Raw genomic sequence first — 21,786 nt, 5'->3', positions numbered from 1 at the left:
CTAAATTTTCCAGCTTTGCCTATCATTAAGAAAATAAAGTGAAATAATTTGCACAGAAATTAAATTTACAAATAACACAAAGCTTTTATTAATGACTTTTATTGTGAAAAACTTTAGATTCTTCAAACCGACTTAATGCTGCCTGAGTCAGTTTCTTTTTAATCTGCTTAGCAGTGAGCGTTTTTTACTAGATATAAATATACTGACTTGTACTGTTAAATCTAAATGTTATTTAATAAAATCAAATCAGATTTTAATCATCAGTAGAAAAGCTTCCCTTCCACATGAGGTGTCTGCGTAGAGTCGTGTCGTTTAAACGTTTTAACTTGGCATTATGATCAGTTTCACAGTTAATGTCTAAATGAACAGGTAACAGAAGAAACGCATACATTAACTTTTACAAGATATTAGCTTGAAAATTTCTGGAAATATATTCATGTTTTTAAAGATGTGATTAAATGCGCCTGTAATAAAGTTTCTTAAGACAAAGAAGAATTATCTTGAGTTAGAGAACGTCTTCCTGTCTGGAGCGAATCCTCTGGAGAAGCACATTTATGTTCCATGGATTCCCTGAACAGTCAGTTTGTACATTTTAGTGAATTTCAAGCAACAGGAAACAGCAGTGAAGGTACACCAGAGTTTTCTTTACCAGACGTTTCCTCCTGGGTTTGCGCGGTCGTCAGCTGAGCTGCAGGTTCTTCCTTCAGCTTAACGCCGAGATCCGGTCGCCATTTATTCCAGTTCATTTCTGTCACTCTGAAAGAGACGAAACGTCAACGCCAGAGAAAATCTCCTGTTCCCACCAAAATGCTGTAAAGTTCATGGAATATTCTAATAAACACTAGAAAAGATAAAGATAAAATCACTATGATGGTCAAACAACCGAAAATGCAAAATAATCTTACTGTGAAACTTTTTTTTTTACGTGCTTAGTGATAAATTAAAACATTCAACATTTCAATAAAACAAAGAAAAGAACAAATTACTTTAAATCCTAAAATGTTACTGACATTTCCCTTATATTTATTGAAAGTTTTCTATTTTGTTGGTTTTGAAAAAGTTGCTTTATTTCCAGCAACGTAGACAGAAACTTTATTGGAGAAAGTTTGATTCATGGCTGCATCCAAATCTGTTTTTAGGAAAGAAGAAAAAAAAACGCGCTGGATGTTTTTGACCCGACTTACTGTCACACTGAAACGGTGGAAAATGAGCCGTTTTAAAAACCTCCGAATGTAACGTCACAAATCAGCAGGCACTGCCTGTTACCTAGCAACCACTGCCAACCCCAGCCTGTTACCTAGCAACACAAGCTGAGCTCCAGCAGGTTTGGTTGGCTGGTTTCGCCGCTGTACAATGGCTGCTGGAAAAGAAAAGAGTTTTGCTGTTGATTTACCATCCAGGAACCACTTGCTGCGTTTCTGTTGGTTGTGCAGGAGGCTCCACTTCTGCTTTTCAAAGATGTAGGATTGTATAATTGCAACTGTTTTCAGCCATTTTCATGTGTGAGTGTAAACGTTGAGTTGGGGGCGTGGATTTAAAACGACAGAGGCCCTAAAACAGCTCATTCTTAAAGGAGCTCCAGACTAAAACCTGGTGATTTAAGAATGATTTTGTGTAAAAAATGTAATGAATATGTTTCTGAACCCAGTAGACGGATCCTAACCTGTTCTAAGAAGCATAAAAGGTCACATTCAAAGAAAATTAGTTTCATCATGGCTGCCAATTCTAGTTCATACAGAACTCTTAATTTTCATGCCTGCAATATTCAGATACAAAAATGACGAGTCCTGCTGTGAGTGGGTTTGTGTTGTTTTCATTTTACTGACTGGTCCAGAAAAATCCACCAACATTCACCTGACGAATCTCCGAGCGTCGACCTGGTCGTTCCTGACGCAGACCACCTCTGACGCTCCGGACTGCAGCTTCGTCCTCAGCCAGCGCGGCAGAGTCGCTCTCTGGGAAACGACAACAAAACGGTTTCTCCAACTGATTCACACAGGTGACAGTTTTCTCCATCCATTTGTTCGCTTTTAAAAGGTTTGCTTGCATGTTACACATTTATATTCGCTGGAGCATAACAGCTAACTATGACGACGAATTAGGAAAATTGCATATACAAAAAAGAAGGAGTAAATTTCTATCAAAAATCCACAGAAATTTTGAGATTTTTATAGAAGAAAAACATGAAATTTTCAGTTTGAAAAGTTGAACATTTGCCAGAAAAACTTCAAACTTTCCAAAAGCTTAAAATTTGTAACTTTTGAAACTCAGATATTCTTTGTACAAAATTTATTAAATTAATCTCAAAATGAATCTTTTCACACTCACAAGTTTTCATGTTTTTTTGAGATTTTTAAAAATTATTTTCTACTTTCCACTCTAAGAAATTTCCAAGTCTTTTCTAGAACATTTCTGAGAATCTTAAACTTTTCACTTTTCAAACTGACAAATTTTGAAGTTTTTCAAGAAAATGTCTGAAGTGTTTTTTTTTTTTTTTAATTTTGACTTTTGAAACTCAGAAGTTTCCATATTTCTCCTAGAACATTTCTCAGATCACCCTCAAAGTTTCCAAGTTAGTTTTGGTGTACATTTACTCCTTTTTTATTATAAAACGCCTTTGTTGCTAACATCACGAAGCTAATCCTCTGGACATAAATTTGCGGGTGAATCTTCCACCTGCAGGTTCCAGATGGTTTGGCTTTGCTCCGTGATTCTCTCCACCGTCTTCCCCATCAGGGCGATGAGCATGTTGAGCATCAGGATGTAGGTGAGGACGATGTAGCAGATGAGCAGGACGTGGAAGACTGTCTTGTTCTGCACATGGTCGGTGAACTCCAGGTCGCCCATCCTGATGGTGAACTTGAACAGTTCCAGCCTGGTGAAGCCGATGTCGTTGTAGCTCGGCTTCTCGCATTTGAACGTTTCGACGTTGAAGCTCCTTCGTAGTGGAACCGGGCCGCTGGTCGGACTCTCTCCAGGTGAGTCGTCGATGAGGGTGCAGACGGCTGCAGAGGAAACGTGGACTGCAGGTTAGGAGTCCAAACCGAATGAGTCGTTGTGTTGAATTTCTTGTGTTTAGAAATATTACCGGCAGAAAATCCAAAAAGCAGGACGATGTAGACGCATAAGAAGTGCAGAAGGTCGCCCAGGATCATCTGGAGAGGAGCAGACTGTGTTCGCACTACCTGCTTCTGCATTCACCATATAATTTCACATTTCCAAAATAAATTTGCAAACTAGAAACACCAATTTAAACAAAAACTCGTTTTTTGATTTTAAAAAAGTTTTGACTCTAGGATTAGGTGTTTTTTTTTTTTGTCGTATCATAATTGTATTTTTCACAAAGCTGAAAAGGAAACACTTTATTTGCATCATGCAAGTCACGTGATCAACAACCGGATGTTACTACTGGCGGAAATGACAAAGAAGACGACAGGAAGTGGTTGCAGGACGATGGTGCTGCATGTTTCCTAGTGAATTTTAGCGTGAACAAATTTACTCTCATGTGATTTTAATTCTGTTTCCTCTTTAATAGAATTACAAATTAGTGTTTTTTTGCAACATTAGTGGAATATCAACAAAGTTTTGCTCACATTTGTGGTAGAAACATAGCTACAGTATGGCAGGCTGTTTTAGCATAAAATCAGTTACATTCCAGATACCTGAAACTGGTTTATAACTAGACCCAATAAAAAATTAAGATATTTCTAATTATATTTTGACTTACTGACTGAATCTATCTGATACGTATATTTTAGATTACAGTTAAATTAAATTCTGATTAGTCATAAAGTAAATTTAAGATATCTCACCTTTTATTCTGACTTGTCATAATTCTAATTAACAATTTCCTGCATGACCTCATTATTAAAGATATATTACATGCATTTTAGTAAGGAGATGTATAAGATTTGACTAGTACAGATATCTTGAAAGCAAAAAAAATAACTTGGAGATATCTGGAACTTTGACTTGTTAAATTATCATTTAATATACCACAAATGTAGTTTTAGACTCTACAATGTAATTACAGACAGTCGTATGAACTGATTTAATGTTACAACGGCCTGCCGTAGACACTGAGCCGCTGCTAAGCTCTCACTCTCTGCATCATGGCGTTGCAGATCCCCAACTGCCTGGAGCCTCGTGTGTAACATAAAACATTCATCCGGGCGAGAGCCAGAGACAAGACGAGTGGCCCGACGTATTCTGTCCGCCCGCAGCAGTACAACACCGCAAACAGCAGCAGCAGGGCCGCCTGCAGAAAACTACAAACATGGAGGACATGATCAGGCAGGAAGAGCCTGCAGAAAACTACAAACATGGAGGACGGTTTATTATCAGGCAGGAAGAAAAACAGAAAAACATGAATCAACAGCAGATCTGTGACTGGAGATTTTTATCGGTTACTGAGTTATTAGGAGGATGTTCAGTTCGCTGTTCTGATTTCTGGAAAGCATAACTGAAACAATCATATTAATTGTGATTAATCAATTATTGAACTAATCAATTAATTTAGTAATCAATTATGAAATGGAGTATACAGACTCCAAAAAAGCCTTTTGCTGAAAAACGACTCGCTAAGAGCAAGAATTAAGCAAAAACTGTACAAAAAATAAATATTTTGTATTTAACATAAAAACCCTTTTCTGCAGTTTTAGCTTCATCTGGTTCAAATTCTATAAAAAATAAATTAATAAAAATCTTCTATTAAGCATCTATTGCTATTAATCAGTTGATCCCAAAATAATCAACAGATCAGCTCTAAACTTTATACATGTTCTGTTTTCTCATGTTTATTCATTTGCTACAAATTATCGAGTGTTTACTAAATACATGCTTTGCTGTCGTATTTTAGGTAATAAATTGCCTTTTTTCTTAGAAAAAAGTTATTAAAGTAAATAACTTTACTTTAATAACTTTAAAACACCAACTTGTTTGTAATTAGCTCAGAGTTAGCAGCTAGCATTGTATAAACGGAGGCATCCATGTATTTTTAACAGTGCTTACTGTATTATGACCAACACTGGAAGTGAACTTCACATAAACTCAACATTAAATTGCAGTGGAAAGTTGGCTTTTCCAGCTATGTGTCCGCCCCCTGATGGTTGACGCCCTGAGGAAGAGCCACAGTTTGGTGTCTTTGGTTTAGAGGAGAGAAAGTGATGAAACTCACAACAGAATTTCAGTGAATCCATCAGTAAACAGAGACTTGATGTTTGGGGGGTTCCTCCTGAAAATGGTTATCTGCAGATTTCAAAATAAGACGCGTTACTGCAGCCGATCCAGACAGAGTTATGAGATACATTCGGCTGCTTTCTGTTTCCGTACAGTTTTGTAGAGAAACCTGGCTGCTCCCAGGACACTGATGGTTTCACCGATGCAGCGGAGGTGATCAGCTGGGACGTTTTCCACTGGGAACGGCGGCTGAAAGGGAAAACACAAACAGTTTGTCCGTTACGACTCCGCGGTTCATTTAGCTGAACTCCTGTTTCTGCCTCACCTGTCCGTCTTTCCTGCAGTACGCCACCGCGGTGAAGACGGACAGGTACGTTAAATAAGACAAGAAGTTCAGGAGGAACAGCTTGGAGGCGAATCGCTGCCATTTGTCCTGGAGAAAACTGCAAAGAGGTTCGATCTGCAGCATCTCTGGGCGATTCTGAAACAGATGGCCAGGAAAAGGTTGATCCTCTTTAACCGCTTTTTACTTCCAACGTGAAACATCTGGTTTGTTTTCTGCTATTAATATAATCCAACTAAAGTCGGCAAATCAGAAATTTTAAGACAATCACAGACTTTCTGTGAAATTCAGAAAAATCTCTTGATGGATTCCTAAGATATAGTTTCAGAAAATGAAAATATGCAAATCAGCCAATTAAGGAGGAGTAATTATTTTCCTTATTGCTGATTGGCTGAACCCAAAAGAGCAAAAATAAGGAAAAGTGCAGATGCTAGCTTCTGCGCTAACAGTTTCCCCTGTGAATATTAATGTAGTTAAAATATGTAATTTAAGTGTTTTAGAGGGACAAATACCAGGGTTCACTGTAAATCATTAAAATAAAAAAATTAACAGAAAAATTATTACAGAATAAATATTGAAAAACTATAAATGTATGAATATTTAAGAGTTACTAGTGCAAGTAAGACAAAAAAACAAATAACTAAATAAACAACAGTAAATACATTAAAATAAATAAAGAAATTAAAAATAAAAAACAAAATATAAATGAATTAATAAATAAATATGTCTATGATGAGTGTAAACATCTGACAACTACTGCAGGCTTGAAATTAATGTTTTTTGGGCTCATTTGGCTAGAAATAATTTAAATTATTATTTAAATTATAATTTAAATAATTATAATTATTTAAATATAATATATACTGTGACACTATATACTGTGTCACATTTTTATGTGACACAGTATATAGATTTATAATTTATAACTATGCAATTATTAATGCCCTTCTTTCATCTAATAACCTGTTTTATAATGAAGGTTGTTTTGACTCAAAACATCGTTTGAAACGAAAACCTGAAGTCAACAAATCGGCTGCATCAATGTAAACCATCAGTCTGTATTAAAATAGTTAACACAATTCATATTATTTATTTAGATTTGATGTTTTGATGTGTGCCCTTGGATTTCTATCGATTTATTGAACGATGGTTTGTGTAAATATTTATCAAACTGAATGGCCATTTAGGTTTCATATAGTTTTTTTCTTTTTGTGTTTGTTGCACAAATCCAAATATATGCTGGCTATCAATCAACAATTCAATCAGTGAATTTGGTTTTTTCTTAAATACTCCGTCTCACGGAGATTTACTTACATCTTCTGACATCTAACCCAACTTATAATAACATAGTAAGGACCATGGTAAGGCCAATGGACAAACCGTGGGTCAAAGGTCAGGGTGGATTCTTTAAACAGCTGCACTGGGTACAAAGCAAATTTGACAACACAATTTACAAATGAGACCATTTCTGGAAACCCCAAGTCTAAAAACTGTATTTATCTGATCACCTGCAAAATTTGTCAAATTTATTATGTGGGCGAGACGGGCTACAGCCTTCTCACCGGTTTCACCCAACACAGATATAACATCAAACATCAAAAAGAAAAACATGTACAACTTGTGAAGCATTTTATCAACCATGGCTGGGAAGCACTTTTGGCCTTGGTGCTGAAATGTAACCCAACCTGGTCCTCAGCACAGAGGAGAACGGCTGAGAGGATTTGGATCCCTAGGTTGGACACACAGATCCCTACAAGTCTGAATAAGAGGTAGGCCTTGGGCGTGACCACCAGCAGAGAGTGTCCATGCACGGTGTGAGGGCATGGGATCCTTCAGGAGCCCTAACTCTAACCCTAACCTTACCCCGAACCCCAACCCAACCCCAACCCCGAACCCCAACCCTATCCCTTCCGTCCATCTGTAAAAATATGACTTGACACAGATCCTACTTTTTAAGGCAAACCCCGTCTCCATAGCAACCAGCTAGCGTGTGCATGATGTCTACTGGTTGCCATGGAAACTGGGTTTGCCTGAAAAAGTAGGATGTGTGTCAAGTCATATTTTTACCCCACGTAATGTAATAATATATTAACTTCCCTCTGATTTTCTAATTTATTAAGTATTTATATCATGCAGCTACAATCAAATATTGATTTTTTATTTATTTATTTTTTTACAGATTTTTACTTTGAGGAGGAATTTCCTTCCTCTCTTGTCTGGAAGGTTTAATAAACTTCATCCAGCAACGTTTATAATTAACTTTAAATCAGTCTGGAACCTTAGATAATTATTAAACACACCTGAAGTGTAGACCAAATAGCCTACAGTTGTAGTCTCCTAGTGCTCCCTCCGAGTCTCCTAGTGCTCCCTCCGAGTCTCCTCCCCCCAGTGGTTCCAGTGCTCTCCCGAGTCTCCGCCCCCCTAGTGCCTCCCCCGTCGCCTCCCAGTGGCCCCAGAGCTCCTTTGTCGCCTCTTCGCCGACGTCGCCCGCCGGACCTCCCCCGAGGTGAACCCGTCCTGTGCCTCCACACTTTGTTGTGTTGATCTTTTTGGACATGTTCGGGCGTCTGGTGTCTGCCCTTGAGGGGGGGGTACTGTCAGGATTGGGTTTTCTTCTGGTGATACTGGTATGAACAGTGAAATAAAGTAAATGATGACCCAAGCAGAGGCCACCCAATCATAATGACTGAAAGAAAAGGCAAAGGGTGCAGTAAAAGTAAATAAAGGAAACAAAAGAAAACAAATCAGCCGTAATAAGAAATGAATCGTGTACAGATCAATAAGACAATCAACAAAATCTTCTACACTTTGGTGTTGATCTTCTTGGTCCTTCTTGACTGACTCTGACTTTTCCAAATTGATACTTCCAATGCTAAATTCGCCATAAATTTCCTGATCATAATTGCTCATTTCATCGTCTGTTGTGTCTTCAGACAGCAGATAATATTCGCTTTCGTTTCTATAGTTCACCACAGTTGGTACGATTCCACAGTTGTAATTGCTTTCCTGAAAGCTAAATTTGTCCTCTCCTCCTGCGTACTTCTCGTAGAAGTAGATGAATCCTCTTCTCTTCATGTCTTCTACACAGCCCTCATCTGCTTTGGTTACCAATTCATCTTCAATTTTATACACTTCTTGTCCACATATCACATATGTATAAAAATTGTACGTCTGGGAATTTTGGATTTCACAGCAGATGACCGAGGATAGACAGAACAATTGGCTTCCCATTTTTAAAGGAACTTCAAGGGTTGCACTGGGAGTCACAAGCAGTCCGCCGTCACTGAGCTGTCGATGCAGGAACATGCTGATCACATCTGTTGTGTCGAGGATGCAGATGTTCTCTATTGTACAAGAGCTGCAGCATTTCTTCAGAGAACTCGCTTCCTGAAGATGGCGTTCAAACAGAGATGCCGTTGTGTCATTTGGTCTTGCGTTTTTCAGCTTAATCAGGTCACCTAACTCTGTCAAGACCGGTCCAGTCATCTCACAGTTGAAACAAGTCATAACCTGCAGTATTTTGCAAGTTATTTTGACAGCATTCATTTTAAAAAAAGTCAAAACAAAATTCACTAAAAAAAAGATCTCAACCCTCTGACTTGGTCTATTCAACTCTAAAAGTTCACTCTCTCTCCTCACAAACTTCATGCACTTTGTGATGTCAAACTGCCGAACACTGCATGACTTTCGGCTGGTTGGGAGATCTTCTTGCTCTGGATTGTCCCTGGAGGCACCTGATGGATGTCCTGATGACGCTCCACAGGCCTGCTGGCCATCCTGAGCCAGGTACTTTTTGATGACTTTCAGGTTCATAATGCTGTGCATCGTGACATTTGCCAATCTGTATCTGAAATTCTGGCAAACGTGAATGACTGGAGCAAGATCACTGTTTGTTGGATGTTCCTGGTTCAGTGCATGGGGACTCGGCTTCCTGGCTGTGTTTTCCCTGGCTGTGTCTTCAGCTTCAGCGCCGGTGCTGTCACTGCTCTCTGTGGAGTTTTCTTCCGCAGTGCCATGTTCGTTCTTCGTTGTGCTAATTTCTTTAGCACAAACTTCATCTTCAGGATGTTCTTCAAATCCAGAACATCCATTTCTATTCCCAAAGGTGGAAGGGATCGGTTCGCTGCTCTTACTCATATTATGCTCTTCAACAGAAGAGTCAGCAGAACCACTGGCGATGGTCAACACATGTTCAACGGTTTCAACGGTTCGTCCATCTTTGCAGCTTGATTGGATCGAACTCTCGGGTTTATCAGATGTCCTGACTGTATGAACATCAGCAGAGGATTGAGGTTCTGCGTTCTCATCCTTTGAGCTAACATTTCCATCCAGGTTGCTTCTCTGTTGGGGAACAGTGAAAGCCAAGCAGTCTTCTGGTGTTTCCATTTTACTGCTGTTCTCCTCTAAATCAGCATCAGCTGCGTACCAGCTGCTGAACTTCTTCACTGCAGTAGTAATTATATATCCAAGTCCGAAACCAACGTGGAAGAACATGATGTAGTATTTCTGAACGGATCGTTAGAAATACTAGAAATTCCTGAGAATTTGTTTCTCTTTCGAAGTTGTCCTAATCGTACGAAGCGATTCTTCACGATGCCGACCTGATCCAACCGATTTGAGATGCAGAGTGAAGGAGAAGTTCTGCCTGCCAGTCATATAGAGCCTCTGTGACTGATGATGTCATCAGCCTCTGTGACTGATGATGTCACAGAGGCTGATGACATCATCAGTCAGCTCACTCTTTTGAAAAACGTCTATTTTTCTATATCAGATGTTTTATTGACAGTAAAAAGTTTTGATATGAAGCTGAATGTTTGTTTTTCCTGAACATCAACACTTTCCTGCTTTATTGGTTTATTGAAAATAAAACCTGGATGTTAAAGACATGGAGGAAGAGATGAAAACTGAAAAAATGTATTTTAAACACAACCAGACTTTAAACAGTTATCAGTAAAATAGTTGATGGAAAATGAGTAAATATCACAAATTTGTTCACAGATTAGAGTCGAATAATTAAATTATTCAATTATACAGATTATTTTTATTTCACAAAATATTCGAATTAAAGAAATTTTTAAAATATACAATGTAGCTTAGTTTACTTTTGGTTTATTAGATTTTTTCTTACGTTATTTATAGGCTTTAACTTATTCAAGATTTAATATTTTTGTTAAATTCAATTTCATTTTATTTTACATATCTTATTCCCCAGGATTTTAAATAATTGATATATTACAGTTAATTTGGTTGGATTTAAAAATATTTTCACTATTAGTTTTTTAGATTAATTTTATTGTAATGTTAAAATATGCAATATTACAATTTTCTTTTCTTCCTTTTTCATTTTATTATACAATCAGATTGTGTTTCTGCATCTTTATGATTTTCTGTACATGTAGAAATTATTAAAGCACAAAGTGAAAAAAAGAAAGAAATTACAGAAACATGTTGGGTAAATAAATAACAAACAGCTAATTTAGAGATAATTGTTTATGGAAAGTATTTTTTAATGGAGTGAAACTTCATGTTTTATTCCATTTTTACTGCTGATAGAAAAATAACGTCTATTTGAAAAGTTGTTGTTGTTCCTCGGAGTCACCAGCAGGTGGCAGCAGCGCCTCCTCTCAGCTGTCCGGAAGTCTGGACCAGACTCGGCTGTTTCTCCCAGTAAACCGGTTCGTCTCCCAGTTTTCTTCCAGTTAACGGAGTCGAAAGGCGGCTTGAAGCGGGGACAGCTCGCCGGGATGGAAGAGTATCAGAACGGCAGCGAGGTTGGTGTCGGAGCCGGTAGTTTACTTTGGTTTGCAGATGTTAGAAAGGAGGAGTTAGCTGGAAAAAAATCAACAAACATGTTTGCAAAAAGAAGTGCTGTGGTGGCGCAGGGGTTAAGCACAACCCACACAAGGAGGCCTTAGTCCTCGTCGCGGCTGTCGCAGGTTCGATTCCCGGCCTGGCGACCTTTGCCGCATGTCTTCCCCCTTCTCTCATTACCCACTTTCCTGTCAATTAACTATCAAATAAAGGCCAGTAGAGCCAATAAAACCTTTAAAAAAGAAAATGCCGATGTCCCGCCCCCGAGAGCAATATACTCCACCGTGATTGGTAAGTTCGTTCAGCTCCGCACACAACACTGAAAAGTGCCAATTATATCAAACTCGCGGGCCGCACTAACATTAAACTTTCATATTAAGGCGGGGGCCACAAACTATCGTCCCGAGGGCCGCAGTTGGCCCGCGGGCCGCGAGTTTGAGACCCCTGGTTCAGATCTTGTTAGTCATTTACATAATGTGATTACTAATTAACGGCTGATTCTTTTGTATCTAGATGCAAAATAATCATTGAATTCACAATTGAAGTTTTATTATCGGGATTCTGCAGATTAAATATTTCATAGTATATTTCAATGATTCCTTTCATACAGTCTAAACTCCCTGAAAAGGAGAAATGACCTTTCAGAGAAATATAATTTTGATTGCTTTGAGTTTGATGATATTTTACTTAATCTGACTGATATGATCTTCTTTAGCGCGTATTGATGCTTCGCATTGATCATTTATAAGCTGATCAATTACAAGAGGTTTACTGTCTGTTAGTGAACATTAGTGAACAGCATCATTAGGACCAAAGAACAAAAATTGCAGATCATTTTAAAGATAACAAAACAATTCATCATATTGTGACTAAATCTTGGAGCGTGGTTGTGTAGTGAGTATGTTTAATTTGTTTTGTTTTTTAGGTAAAGTGTACCAATAGCAAACTGAGTCAATGTTATTATAAGTTGGGTTAGATGTCAGAAGATGTAAGTAAATCTCCGTGAGACGGAGTATTTAAGAAAAAACCCAAATTCACTGATTGAATTGTTGATTGATAGCCAGCATATATTTGGATTTGTGCAACAAACACAAAAAGAAAAAAACTATATGAAACCTAAATGGCCATTCAGTTTGATAAATATTTACACAAACCATCGTTCAATAAATCGATAGAAATCCAAGGGCACACATCAAAACATCAAATCTAAATAAATAATATGAATTGTGTTAACTATTTTAATACAGACTGATGGTTTACATTGATCATTTATAAGCTTTAGTGATGGAAAATTCAACAACTACAGGTGTATTATATTTTGTTAGTGAACAAACTCAAGTGTGTAAAATAATGGATGGAGGGAAAACAAAGTCAGAGACAAAAGTAGTGGATAATTTTAAAGGTAAAAAACCAACAATTTCCCAAGTTGGAGCAACTCTTGCAGCCTGGTTGTGCACTGTAAAAAACGTTCAACTTTAGGGAAAACTGAAAGATTCATATGAGTATCCTCACCCAGGCCTGTTTAGTCCCTGTCACACTCTTCAGAAATAAATTTACAGATGAGGAACTTTTACTGACATGTATCACACTAGCAAGTGTTACAGAAAAAAATCTATGAGTTTCAAATTTAAGTGACAGTTTTGTATTCAGTTTAAAATACATTTATTCACATCCCAACATGGTAGCACAAAATGATTTGATTAAAAAAATACTTTACTTATCCCAAAGCAAATTAAATGTCACAACATTCAAGTTTCTTCAGTCATTGAAGATGTTAGTTCAACGTGTCAAACTGGAGGCTCGGGGGCCAAATCCGGTACGCCATAAGTTTTTATCCTTCCAGCTGTACAGATATTCTCATCCTTACTACTTTCTCTTACTACTCTCCAGTGATGCATAACCTCCACTTTTCTCCAGCTTAACTTTATTTTTCTCTGTTTTCTATATTTTTCTACACCTGGTTACAAAGTCACAGAACTGGAACAATCAGCTGAGTTTTTTAAATTCCCGTCTAAAAACTAAATATCAGCATCACTCATTCTGACCTCTGTGTTAGAATGACCAAAATGATTCATTCTGTAAATAGTTTAGGTCAGAGGTCACCAACCTGTCTGAGACTGGGAGCTGCTTCACTGGTCCAGAGCAACACCAAGGGAAACTTGTTTGATGCAGACACATTTTCTTGGCTCAGCCTTTATAACAATAATACATATATGTATATATGATTACATGCTGCCTGATCATAATAATGTTTTACTACTGACAATAGTTATCAGTAATAATTTACCATGGCAGATATGGTTAATTGCTATTATGTGATCAGAAGTTCTTAGTTCAGAGTTTTGAGTTTGTTTCCCTTTTGGAGATTTTCTGTGTGATTCTAAATTTCCCACAAGTCACTGAGAGTCTGGATTGTTGCAGCTGCAGCTGGACGCACTGAGATTTTCCTTTAAATACAAAAAGAAAAGTTATTGTATTTTTTATTATCCAACCCTCTTTACTATTAACAAAATTGTGGAGAGAAGAAAAAGTTATTTTGTGCCAAAACATCTTGTATGTAGCAAACATCAGTGTGAGTCTGCGGGGGTCAAAGGTCACGCCAAAGCCTAAATCTTATTGGTCAGTTTGCTTTTACTGTGAGCTAAAAATGATGAGTGGAGTTTGAACCTCGTAGTTCTAAGATCCCACCTGAGCTTTTTACAGTGCGCGGTTCTGGTGGGTCGCCGGTTTATTAGTTTTTTTTGCGGTTTCGCAAACTGAACAGCTGACGGGTCACCAGCTGGCTGACACCAGCAGATGTGGAAAAAAAAAAGGTCCGACAGATCAGAAGGTACAAAACTATCACTGCACCTGACCTGCAGGAGCACAACCACCGCTCCAACGCATCATGTGGCGTCGCACCAAAGCAGCACAAACCTAAACCACTAAAGCAGCACAAACCTGAACCACTAAAGCAGCACAAACCTAAACCACTAAAGCAGCACAAACCTGAACCACTAAAGCAGCACAAACTTAAACCACTAAAGCAGCACAAACCTAAACCACTAAAGCAGCACAAACCTAAACCACTAAAGCAGCACAAACCTGAACCACTAAAGCAGCACAACCTGTTTTAGCTCTCCAGTTCTGGAAACATCAACGAAGCTCAGAAACCGGCGACCCGCCAGAACCGACACGGTAAAAAGCTCAACCGGGATCCAAACCGCTGTTAGAACTACGGGAGGTTCAAACTCCTGTCATTCATTTTTATCTTACAAAAAAACCGCCAAGCCGCCAAATAAACAAAAGCAAACCGACCAATAAGATTTAAGCTTTGGCGTGACCTTTGACCCCCACAGACTCAGACGTGCGCTACGTACAAGATGTTTTGACACATAAGATCTTTTTTTTTTTTCTCCACAATTGTGTTAATTGTAAAGAGAGTTCGATAATAAAACTTTCAGAAATTATTTCTTTTCTTTTTTTACTTCTAGAAAAATCTAAATGTCGGCAGAGCGGCGCTGCAGGCGCTGCAGGCGCTGCAGGCGCTGCAGCCCTCCGATAAAATCCTGCAGGCGTCTGCGCAGTTCTGAACTTTAACCATAGGAAAGAGTTTTATGCACAAAGCAATTTATTTTAAACTTTTTTTATATAATTTACTTTTTATTTTCTTTTTAAACATAAACAAATGTTATTACTTCAATGTAAAAACATTAAATATTTTTTTGCAGTGCTCCCTAATGATAATGGCTATTTTTAGAACTTGCTCCGCGGGCGACTGACAAGGTCCCCTCGGCGACCGGGGGCCCGCGGGCCCCGTGTTGGTGACCCCTGATGTGGTTTTTCTAAAACTGCAGATTAAGATTATGTCCTCTAGAGGGCGCCACATCTCCGCCTCAAGACTGATTCCATCAGGAACACCTGAGGAAAAAACAGGAAACAGTTGAGAGAAAAACTCATTGAGTAAACACCCTGAGGATGACCTTTGACTCCTGCCTTCGTCTCCGACTGAAATCAAACTAACACTGAAGAAGGAGAACAGAGAGAGAAGTGAGCAACTAGACACTGAAACACAGACTGCTGCAGGAGGAAAAACAAGACAATCAAAGTCAAAGTAAGTTCAGAAAGTTTCTACAGGAGAGAAACTGACTTCCTGGTTTGACTTTCTGTCTGCTGTGATTTCAGCTTCACTCTGAGACAAAATGGCTTCCAGGTCAGACGATGATCTCTGCTGTCCGGTCTGTCTGGAAATGTTTAAGGATCCAGTTATTCTGTCATGTAGCCACAGCTTCTGTAAGGAGTGTCTGAAGAAATATTGGAGAGACAAACCAGGAAGAGAGTGTCCAGTTTGTAAAAGGAGATCTTCAAGAGATGTTCCACCTCTTCTTAATCTGGCTCTGAAGAATCTCTGTGAGTCTTTCTTCCAGCAGAGAGCTTCAGAGGGTCTCTGCTCTCTGCACGCTGAGAAACTCAAACTCTTCTGTCTGGACCATCAGCAGCCAGTTTGTCTTGTCTGCAGAGATTCAGAAAAACACACCAATCACAGATTCAGACCCATCGATGAAGCTGCTCAGCAACACAAGAAGAAACTTCAGGAAACTCTGGAGCCTTTAAAGAAGAAGCTGGAGCTCAGGAAGAAAGTTCAGGAGGAGTTTGATCAGACAGCAGAACACCTGAAGGTCCAGGCCCGACACACAGAGAGGCAGATTATGGAGCAGTTTAAGCAGCTTCATCAGTTTCTAGCAGAGGAAGAGGAGGCCAGGCTGGCTGCACTGAGGGAGGAAGAGGAGCAGAAGAGAGGGATGATGAAGGAGAAGATGGAGGCTCTGAGCAGAGAGATAGCAGCTCTTTCAGACACAGTCAGAGCCACAAAGGAGGAGCTGAGAGCTGCAGACGTCTCATTCCTGCACAACTACAAGGCTGCAGTGGAAAGAGTCCAGCGCTGCCCCCTGCTGGAGGATCCACAGCTGCCCTCAGGAGCTCTGATAGACCAGGCCAAACATCTGGGCAACCTGGCCTTCAACATCTGGAGCAACATGGAGAACATGGTGACCTACACTCCTCTGGTTCTGGACCCAAACACGGCTGGTCCAAACCTCCATCTGTCTGAAGATCTGACCAGGATTAGAGTAGGAGAGGAACAGCAGCTTCCTGATAATCCAGAGAGATTTAATTCATGGCGTCATTCTGTTCTGAGTTCTGCTGGTTTTAACTCAGGGAACCACAGCTGGGATGTTGATGTTGGAGACAGTTCAACCTGGAGACTTGGTGTGTTAGAAGAGTCTGTTCAGAGGAAGGGAGACATAAAGTCTGGATGGTTGCTTATAAATAAATACTCAGCATGTTCTCCACCAGCTCCTTCCACTCGTCTCTCAGTCCAGAAGAATCTCCAGAGGATCAGAGTGAATCTGGACTGGGACAGAGGAAAGCTGTCCTTCTCTGATCTGGATACTAACACACACATACACACCTTCACACACACCTTCACTCACAAGATGTTTCCACTCTTCTACACTGATAAAACATTAAAGATCGTACCGATGAAGATCTCAGTGATCAAGCAGCAGCTCTGATGATCTCAGCATGAAGATCACAAAGTCCAAATAAAAACTTATTGATCAGATTGAAACTGTGAGTTTTAAAGAGGAAACTGGAGATGATCTGATCATCTGGAGATTCTTCATCTCTGACTTTCCAACTATTGTTTCCATTCTAGCAGAAATTAATGTCAATATGTTGAATTGAATGCTGTCTATTTGTAGCTGCTTAGTGATAAAACTGAACTACTGAATGAATCTGAAATGACCTTTTCAGTTACTTCTAAGTTTTTATTTGTGTTGCTTTGACTATTTCCCTGATCAATGCTGTGTTTAAACTTTCTATCATCACTTTTATTATTCAGAAAATACTGTGATAATAATCTAAGTCCATGTTGTCCATCGTTAATAACAGGAGATTTTAATCTGGTCTAGAGACTTTCTGTTCAGTTCAGTTCCAAACACTTTGGTTCATCAGACCTTCATAATTAAGAGATTATCATCCAGTTTGTTACTATAAAGATTTCAGAACAATGATAAACTCTACATGATGTTTGTGAAGCACCAAAAACTGAATATTGTTGCAGGAGGGCAGCGTTAATCTTTCATTTCTGATTCTTTAGTCTGAGTTTAGTTTTGGTTTTGAAACAAAACAGAGGAAGAAGTTTTGGACTTTTCATCTCTGTATAATTTGTTTTCCATTTTTAGGGAGATGATGTATGAAATAAGTGCAGAACTGTAATAAATGTTATTTCCATTCATTTCTTCTCTGAGGTTTTATTTTGTTTCCATTTCCAGAACTTACTGTCATTTTTAGAGTCTCAGTTTGGATCCACAGTTTGAAAGTCAGAATGTGATGGAATCAATCAAATTAGCATCAAATCATTTCTGATTCATTCACTGTTGTGTCAAATAGTAGAACCTCCTCCAAACTCCAGTTTGTTTCTTCTGATGGTTTTAGTTTCATTTGAAGGCATTTGGTTCAGCCAGCAGGGGGCGCCGAGGCAAGCCCTTCATGTATCTTTCATGGTTCTGGGATCTTTTAAACATATCAGGCTTTTAAATCCTTTTCACATGTGAATCCTTCACTTATGGTCTATATCAGAGGTCACCAACCTGTCTGAGACTGGGAGCTGCTTCACTGGTCCAGAGCAACACCAAGGGAAACTTGTTTGATGCAGACACATTTTCTTGGCTCAGCCTTTATAACAATAATACATATATGTATATATGATTACATGCTGCCTGATCATAATAATGTTTTACTACTGACAATAGTTATCAGTAATAATTTACCATGGCAGATATGGTTAATTGCTATTATGTGATCAGAAGTTCTTAGTTCAGAGTTTTGAGTTTGTTTCCCTTTTGGAGATTTTCTGTGTGATTCTAAATTTCCCACAAGTCACTGAGAGTCTGGATTGTTGCAGCTGCAGCTGGACGCACTGAGATTTTCCTTTAAATACAAAAAGAAAAGTTATTGTATTTTTTATTATCCAACCCTCTTTACTATTAACAAAATTGTGGAGAGAAGAAAAAGTTATTTTGTGCCAAAACATCTTGTATGTAGTAAACATCAGTGTGAGTCTGCGGGGGTCAAAGGTCACGCCAAAGCCTAAATCTTATTGGTCAGTTTGCTTTTACTGTGAGCTAAAAATGATGAGTGGAGTTTGAACCTCGTAGTTCTAAGATCCCACCTGAGCTTTTTACAGTGCGCGGTTCTGGTGGGTCGCCGGTTTATTAGCTTTTTTTGTGGTTTCGCAAACTGAACAGCTGACGGGTCACCAGCTGGCTGACACCAGCAGATGTGGAAAAAAAAAAGGTCCGACAGATCAGAAGGTACAAAACTATCACTGCACCTGACCTGCAGGAGCACAACCACCGCTCCAACGCATCATGTGGCGTCGCACCAAAGCAGCACAAACCTGAACCACTAAAGCAGCACAAACTTAAACCACTAAAGCAGCACAAACCTAAACCACTAAAGCAGCACAAACCTAAACCACTAAAGCAGCACAAACCTGAACCACTAAAGCAGCACAAACCTAAACCACTAAAGCAGCACAACCTGTTTTAGCTCTCCAGTTCTGGAAACATCAACGAAGCTCAGAAACCGGCGACCCGCCAGAACCGACACGGTAAAAAGCTCAACCGGGATCCAAACCGCTGTTAGAACTACGGGAGGTTCAAACTCCTGTCATTCATTTTTATCTTACAGAAAAACCACCAAGCCGCCAAATAAACAAAAGCAAACTGACCAATAAGATTTAAGCTTTGGCGTGACCTTTGACCCCCACAGACTCAGACGTGCGCTACGTACAAGATGTTTTGACACATAAGATCTTTTTTTTTTTCTCCACAATTTTGTTAATTGTAAAGAGAGTTCGATAATAAAACTTTCTGAAATTATTATTATTTTTTTAACATCAAGAAATATCTAAATGTCGGCAATGCGGGCGCTGCGGGCGCTGCTGCCCTCCGATAAAATCCTGCAGGCGTCTGCGCAGTTCTGAACTTTAACCATAGGAAAGAGTTTTATGCACAAAGCAATTTATTTTAAAAAAAATCTGTAATTTACTTTAAAAAAAAAATCTAAATATAAACAAATGTTATTACTTCAATGTAAAAACATTAAATATTTTTTTGCAGTGCTCCCTAATGATAATGGTTATTTTTAGAACTTGCTCCGCGGGCGACTGACAAGGTCCCCTCGGCGACCGGGGGCCCGCGGGCCCCGTGTTGGTGACCCCTGGTTTAGATAATGCTGAAACAGTTAATCGTGATTAATTGATTATTGAACTAATCAACGTATTTCGTAGTTGATTAATTGTTACCTGGAGAACTGAGACCCTAAACAGGCCGTTAGCTGAAAGAACAACAGTCAGATCAGTAATTAAAGTTTTTAATTTATGTTATTTAAGACCGTTTGAAGTCTCAAACCAGCAGGAATGGCACAGCTCCCTCTGCTGGACAGAATCGGTTTTGCTGACAGAACAAAAACATTCAGAGCCAAAACTGTAAGAAAAACATAAACATTTAATACAAAAAAAACATTTTCTGAACTCCTCAAGTTGCAGTTTCAAATTATTCAAAAAACCCTCCCATTAGGCTCATTTAGCTGTCCAATTATTAATCGGTTAATGATTAGTTAGAAGGATTTTTAGCTCCAGATTTATCTATTGTTACAAATTATCATTAATTCACTAAAGAAATATTGTTTTATTGCCTTCCAGGCAATAAAATGTTCATTTTCTTACATTAAAAAGGAATTGAATTATTTATTTGCATTTCTTTAATGTATTTTTTTTTTACCCCTCCAGGGGGTCTTTTTGTGGGCTCTAGTGTCCCTTATATGATAGTAGGCTGACAGGAAACGGGGAAGGAGAGGGGGGAAGACATGTGGCAAATGTCATCGGGTCCGGGAGTCGAACCCTCGACGGCCGCGTCGAGGACTCAAGGCCTCCATATACGGGTCGTGCTAACCACTACGCCACCACGGCACGCCCTTCTTTAATGTATTTTTAAAGTTGTACAAAAAGCTGAAGTGCTTAGATGAACTATTTGCAGAAGGGGCCATTTTTTCAATTACTTGTCTGAGTAATGAACAGAATAATTGATCAGTAAAATAATCAATCCAGCTCCAGACTTTAAATAAGACTTCAAATGGTGTACAACAGGAAATGACAACAAAAAATGGCTTCTGACATTCTGACACGTTTCCCTTTTTTACTGCTGTGAGGTGAACTAGAGTTCCTTCTCTCATTTTTATATTGCAAAGGATCCTGGGAAATGCAGTCCTCCAGTGAAAATCTGACTAAAATTGTGTAAAAATTTAAATCTGTTTTGAATAAATCCCTTTGTAATGCAGCAGAAGAAGCTTTTATTAAATCAATCAGAGAGCAGCAGGGCGGTAACTGTTTATATTTTGTGCTGCAGAGCTGGAGCAGCAAGGCGGTAACTGTTTATATTTTGTGCTGCAGAGCTGGAGCAGCAAGGTGGTAACCGTTTGTATTTTGTGCTGCAGAGCTGGAGCAGCAAGGCGGTAACCGTTTGTATTTTGTGCTGCAGGCCTCGGGGACAAATGGAGCTGAAGCTGGAGCAGCTGATTTACGACGGCCGCCTGGTTTCTGCCGTCAACGTGGCGCTGAGAGACAACGGCCTGCAGCCTGAGGCAACATGTTGACTCGCTGCCTTCCCACGATGATCACACTTTTAAGGTTTCACTGAGAATCTGGACAATTTGCCACTGTGTTTTACTCTTATAATGTATTTATTTAATTAGGTGCAAATCAGTTAACAAATTGCATCAATGTAAAGGAATAGTTATAAAAAAGAGCAACATGTTTACATTTTATTTTATTTTCTCAAAGCAATGCATAAAGCACATTATGTTCAGTTTACAGTTTATTTACTTTTCTAACTGTTGTATTTTTCTTGTGAAAATGTCAAAAGCTCTGGAACATCTGATAACTTATTTTTAAACTTCTGTTTTTCTCAGCTGATTGTTTGTAAAGATTTGATTTTTAAAGTAAAGAATGTGAATAAAAGCTAACTTATTAAATCTGGGCATTCAGAGTAAAAAAACAACTCAACACTGGTGCAAAGAAAAGATTCAACCAATCCGGTTTGTTTCCGTTTCTGTTCGCAGTGCAGAGTAAACCGGTTCCTTCCAGTTTAATCCGAAAATAAAAACATTCAGGACTTTAATAAAAGTTTCCCAAAGTCACACAGAAACTTACATCTTGTTTCCATTTTGACGTTATATTTAGAAAACAAATTATTCAAATATGTTAGATGTGATTTTTTTATTTCTCTCCGTATTGATCACAAACTAAAACTCGACATCAACTCAGACTGAGGCAGCTGCCACTGAAACCCAACGTTTCTGAACAAAATTTGAGAAAAATTTGCAGTAATAGCAGAAAAAATGTGGGCAGT

The 21,786-nt window shown here is 38.8% G+C and overlaps 2 protein-coding genes and 1 long non-coding RNA gene across 3 annotated transcripts; 2 read left to right on the top strand and 1 right to left on the bottom strand.

Moving 5' to 3' along the window:
- Positions 1–505: 505 nt before the first annotated feature.
- Positions 506–8,078, bottom strand: LOC116707928 (transient receptor potential cation channel subfamily V member 1-like). The gene is made up of 11 exons (XM_032545634.1): positions 7,847–8,078; positions 7,207–7,250; positions 5,504–5,659; positions 5,332–5,427; positions 5,177–5,247; positions 4,103–4,268; positions 3,089–3,155; positions 2,681–3,005; positions 1,855–1,980; positions 650–756; positions 506–570 (listed from the first exon to the last, which is right to left on the bottom strand). The coding sequence occupies exons 1-11, from the start codon at positions 8,076–8,078 to the stop codon at positions 506–508; spliced, it is 1,455 nt and encodes a 484-aa protein (XP_032401525.1).
- A 2,966-nt stretch (positions 8,079–11,044) lies between these two features.
- On the top strand, positions 11,045–21,576 carry LOC116707624 (uncharacterized). Its single transcript, XR_004336531.1, has 2 exons — positions 11,045–11,292; positions 20,917–21,576. It is a non-coding gene; the product is annotated as an uncharacterized LOC116707624 (long non-coding RNA).
- Positions 15,350–17,609, top strand: LOC116707495 (nuclear factor 7, ovary-like). The gene has a single exon (XM_032544864.1). The coding sequence runs from the start codon at positions 15,514–15,516 to the stop codon at positions 16,882–16,884; it is 1,371 nt and encodes a 456-aa protein (XP_032400755.1). The 5' UTR covers positions 15,350–15,513; the 3' UTR covers positions 16,885–17,609.
- Positions 21,577–21,786: the final 210 nt, after the last annotated feature.

Source organism: Xiphophorus hellerii, chromosome 18, assembly GCF_003331165.1.
Source record: "Xiphophorus hellerii strain 12219 chromosome 18, Xiphophorus_hellerii-4.1, whole genome shotgun sequence".
Classification (NCBI taxonomy): Eukaryota; Metazoa; Chordata; class Actinopteri; order Cyprinodontiformes; family Poeciliidae; genus Xiphophorus; species Xiphophorus hellerii.
The sequence above is the reverse complement of the archived record's forward strand: the minus strand, read 5'-3'. Positions and strand labels throughout refer to the sequence as shown.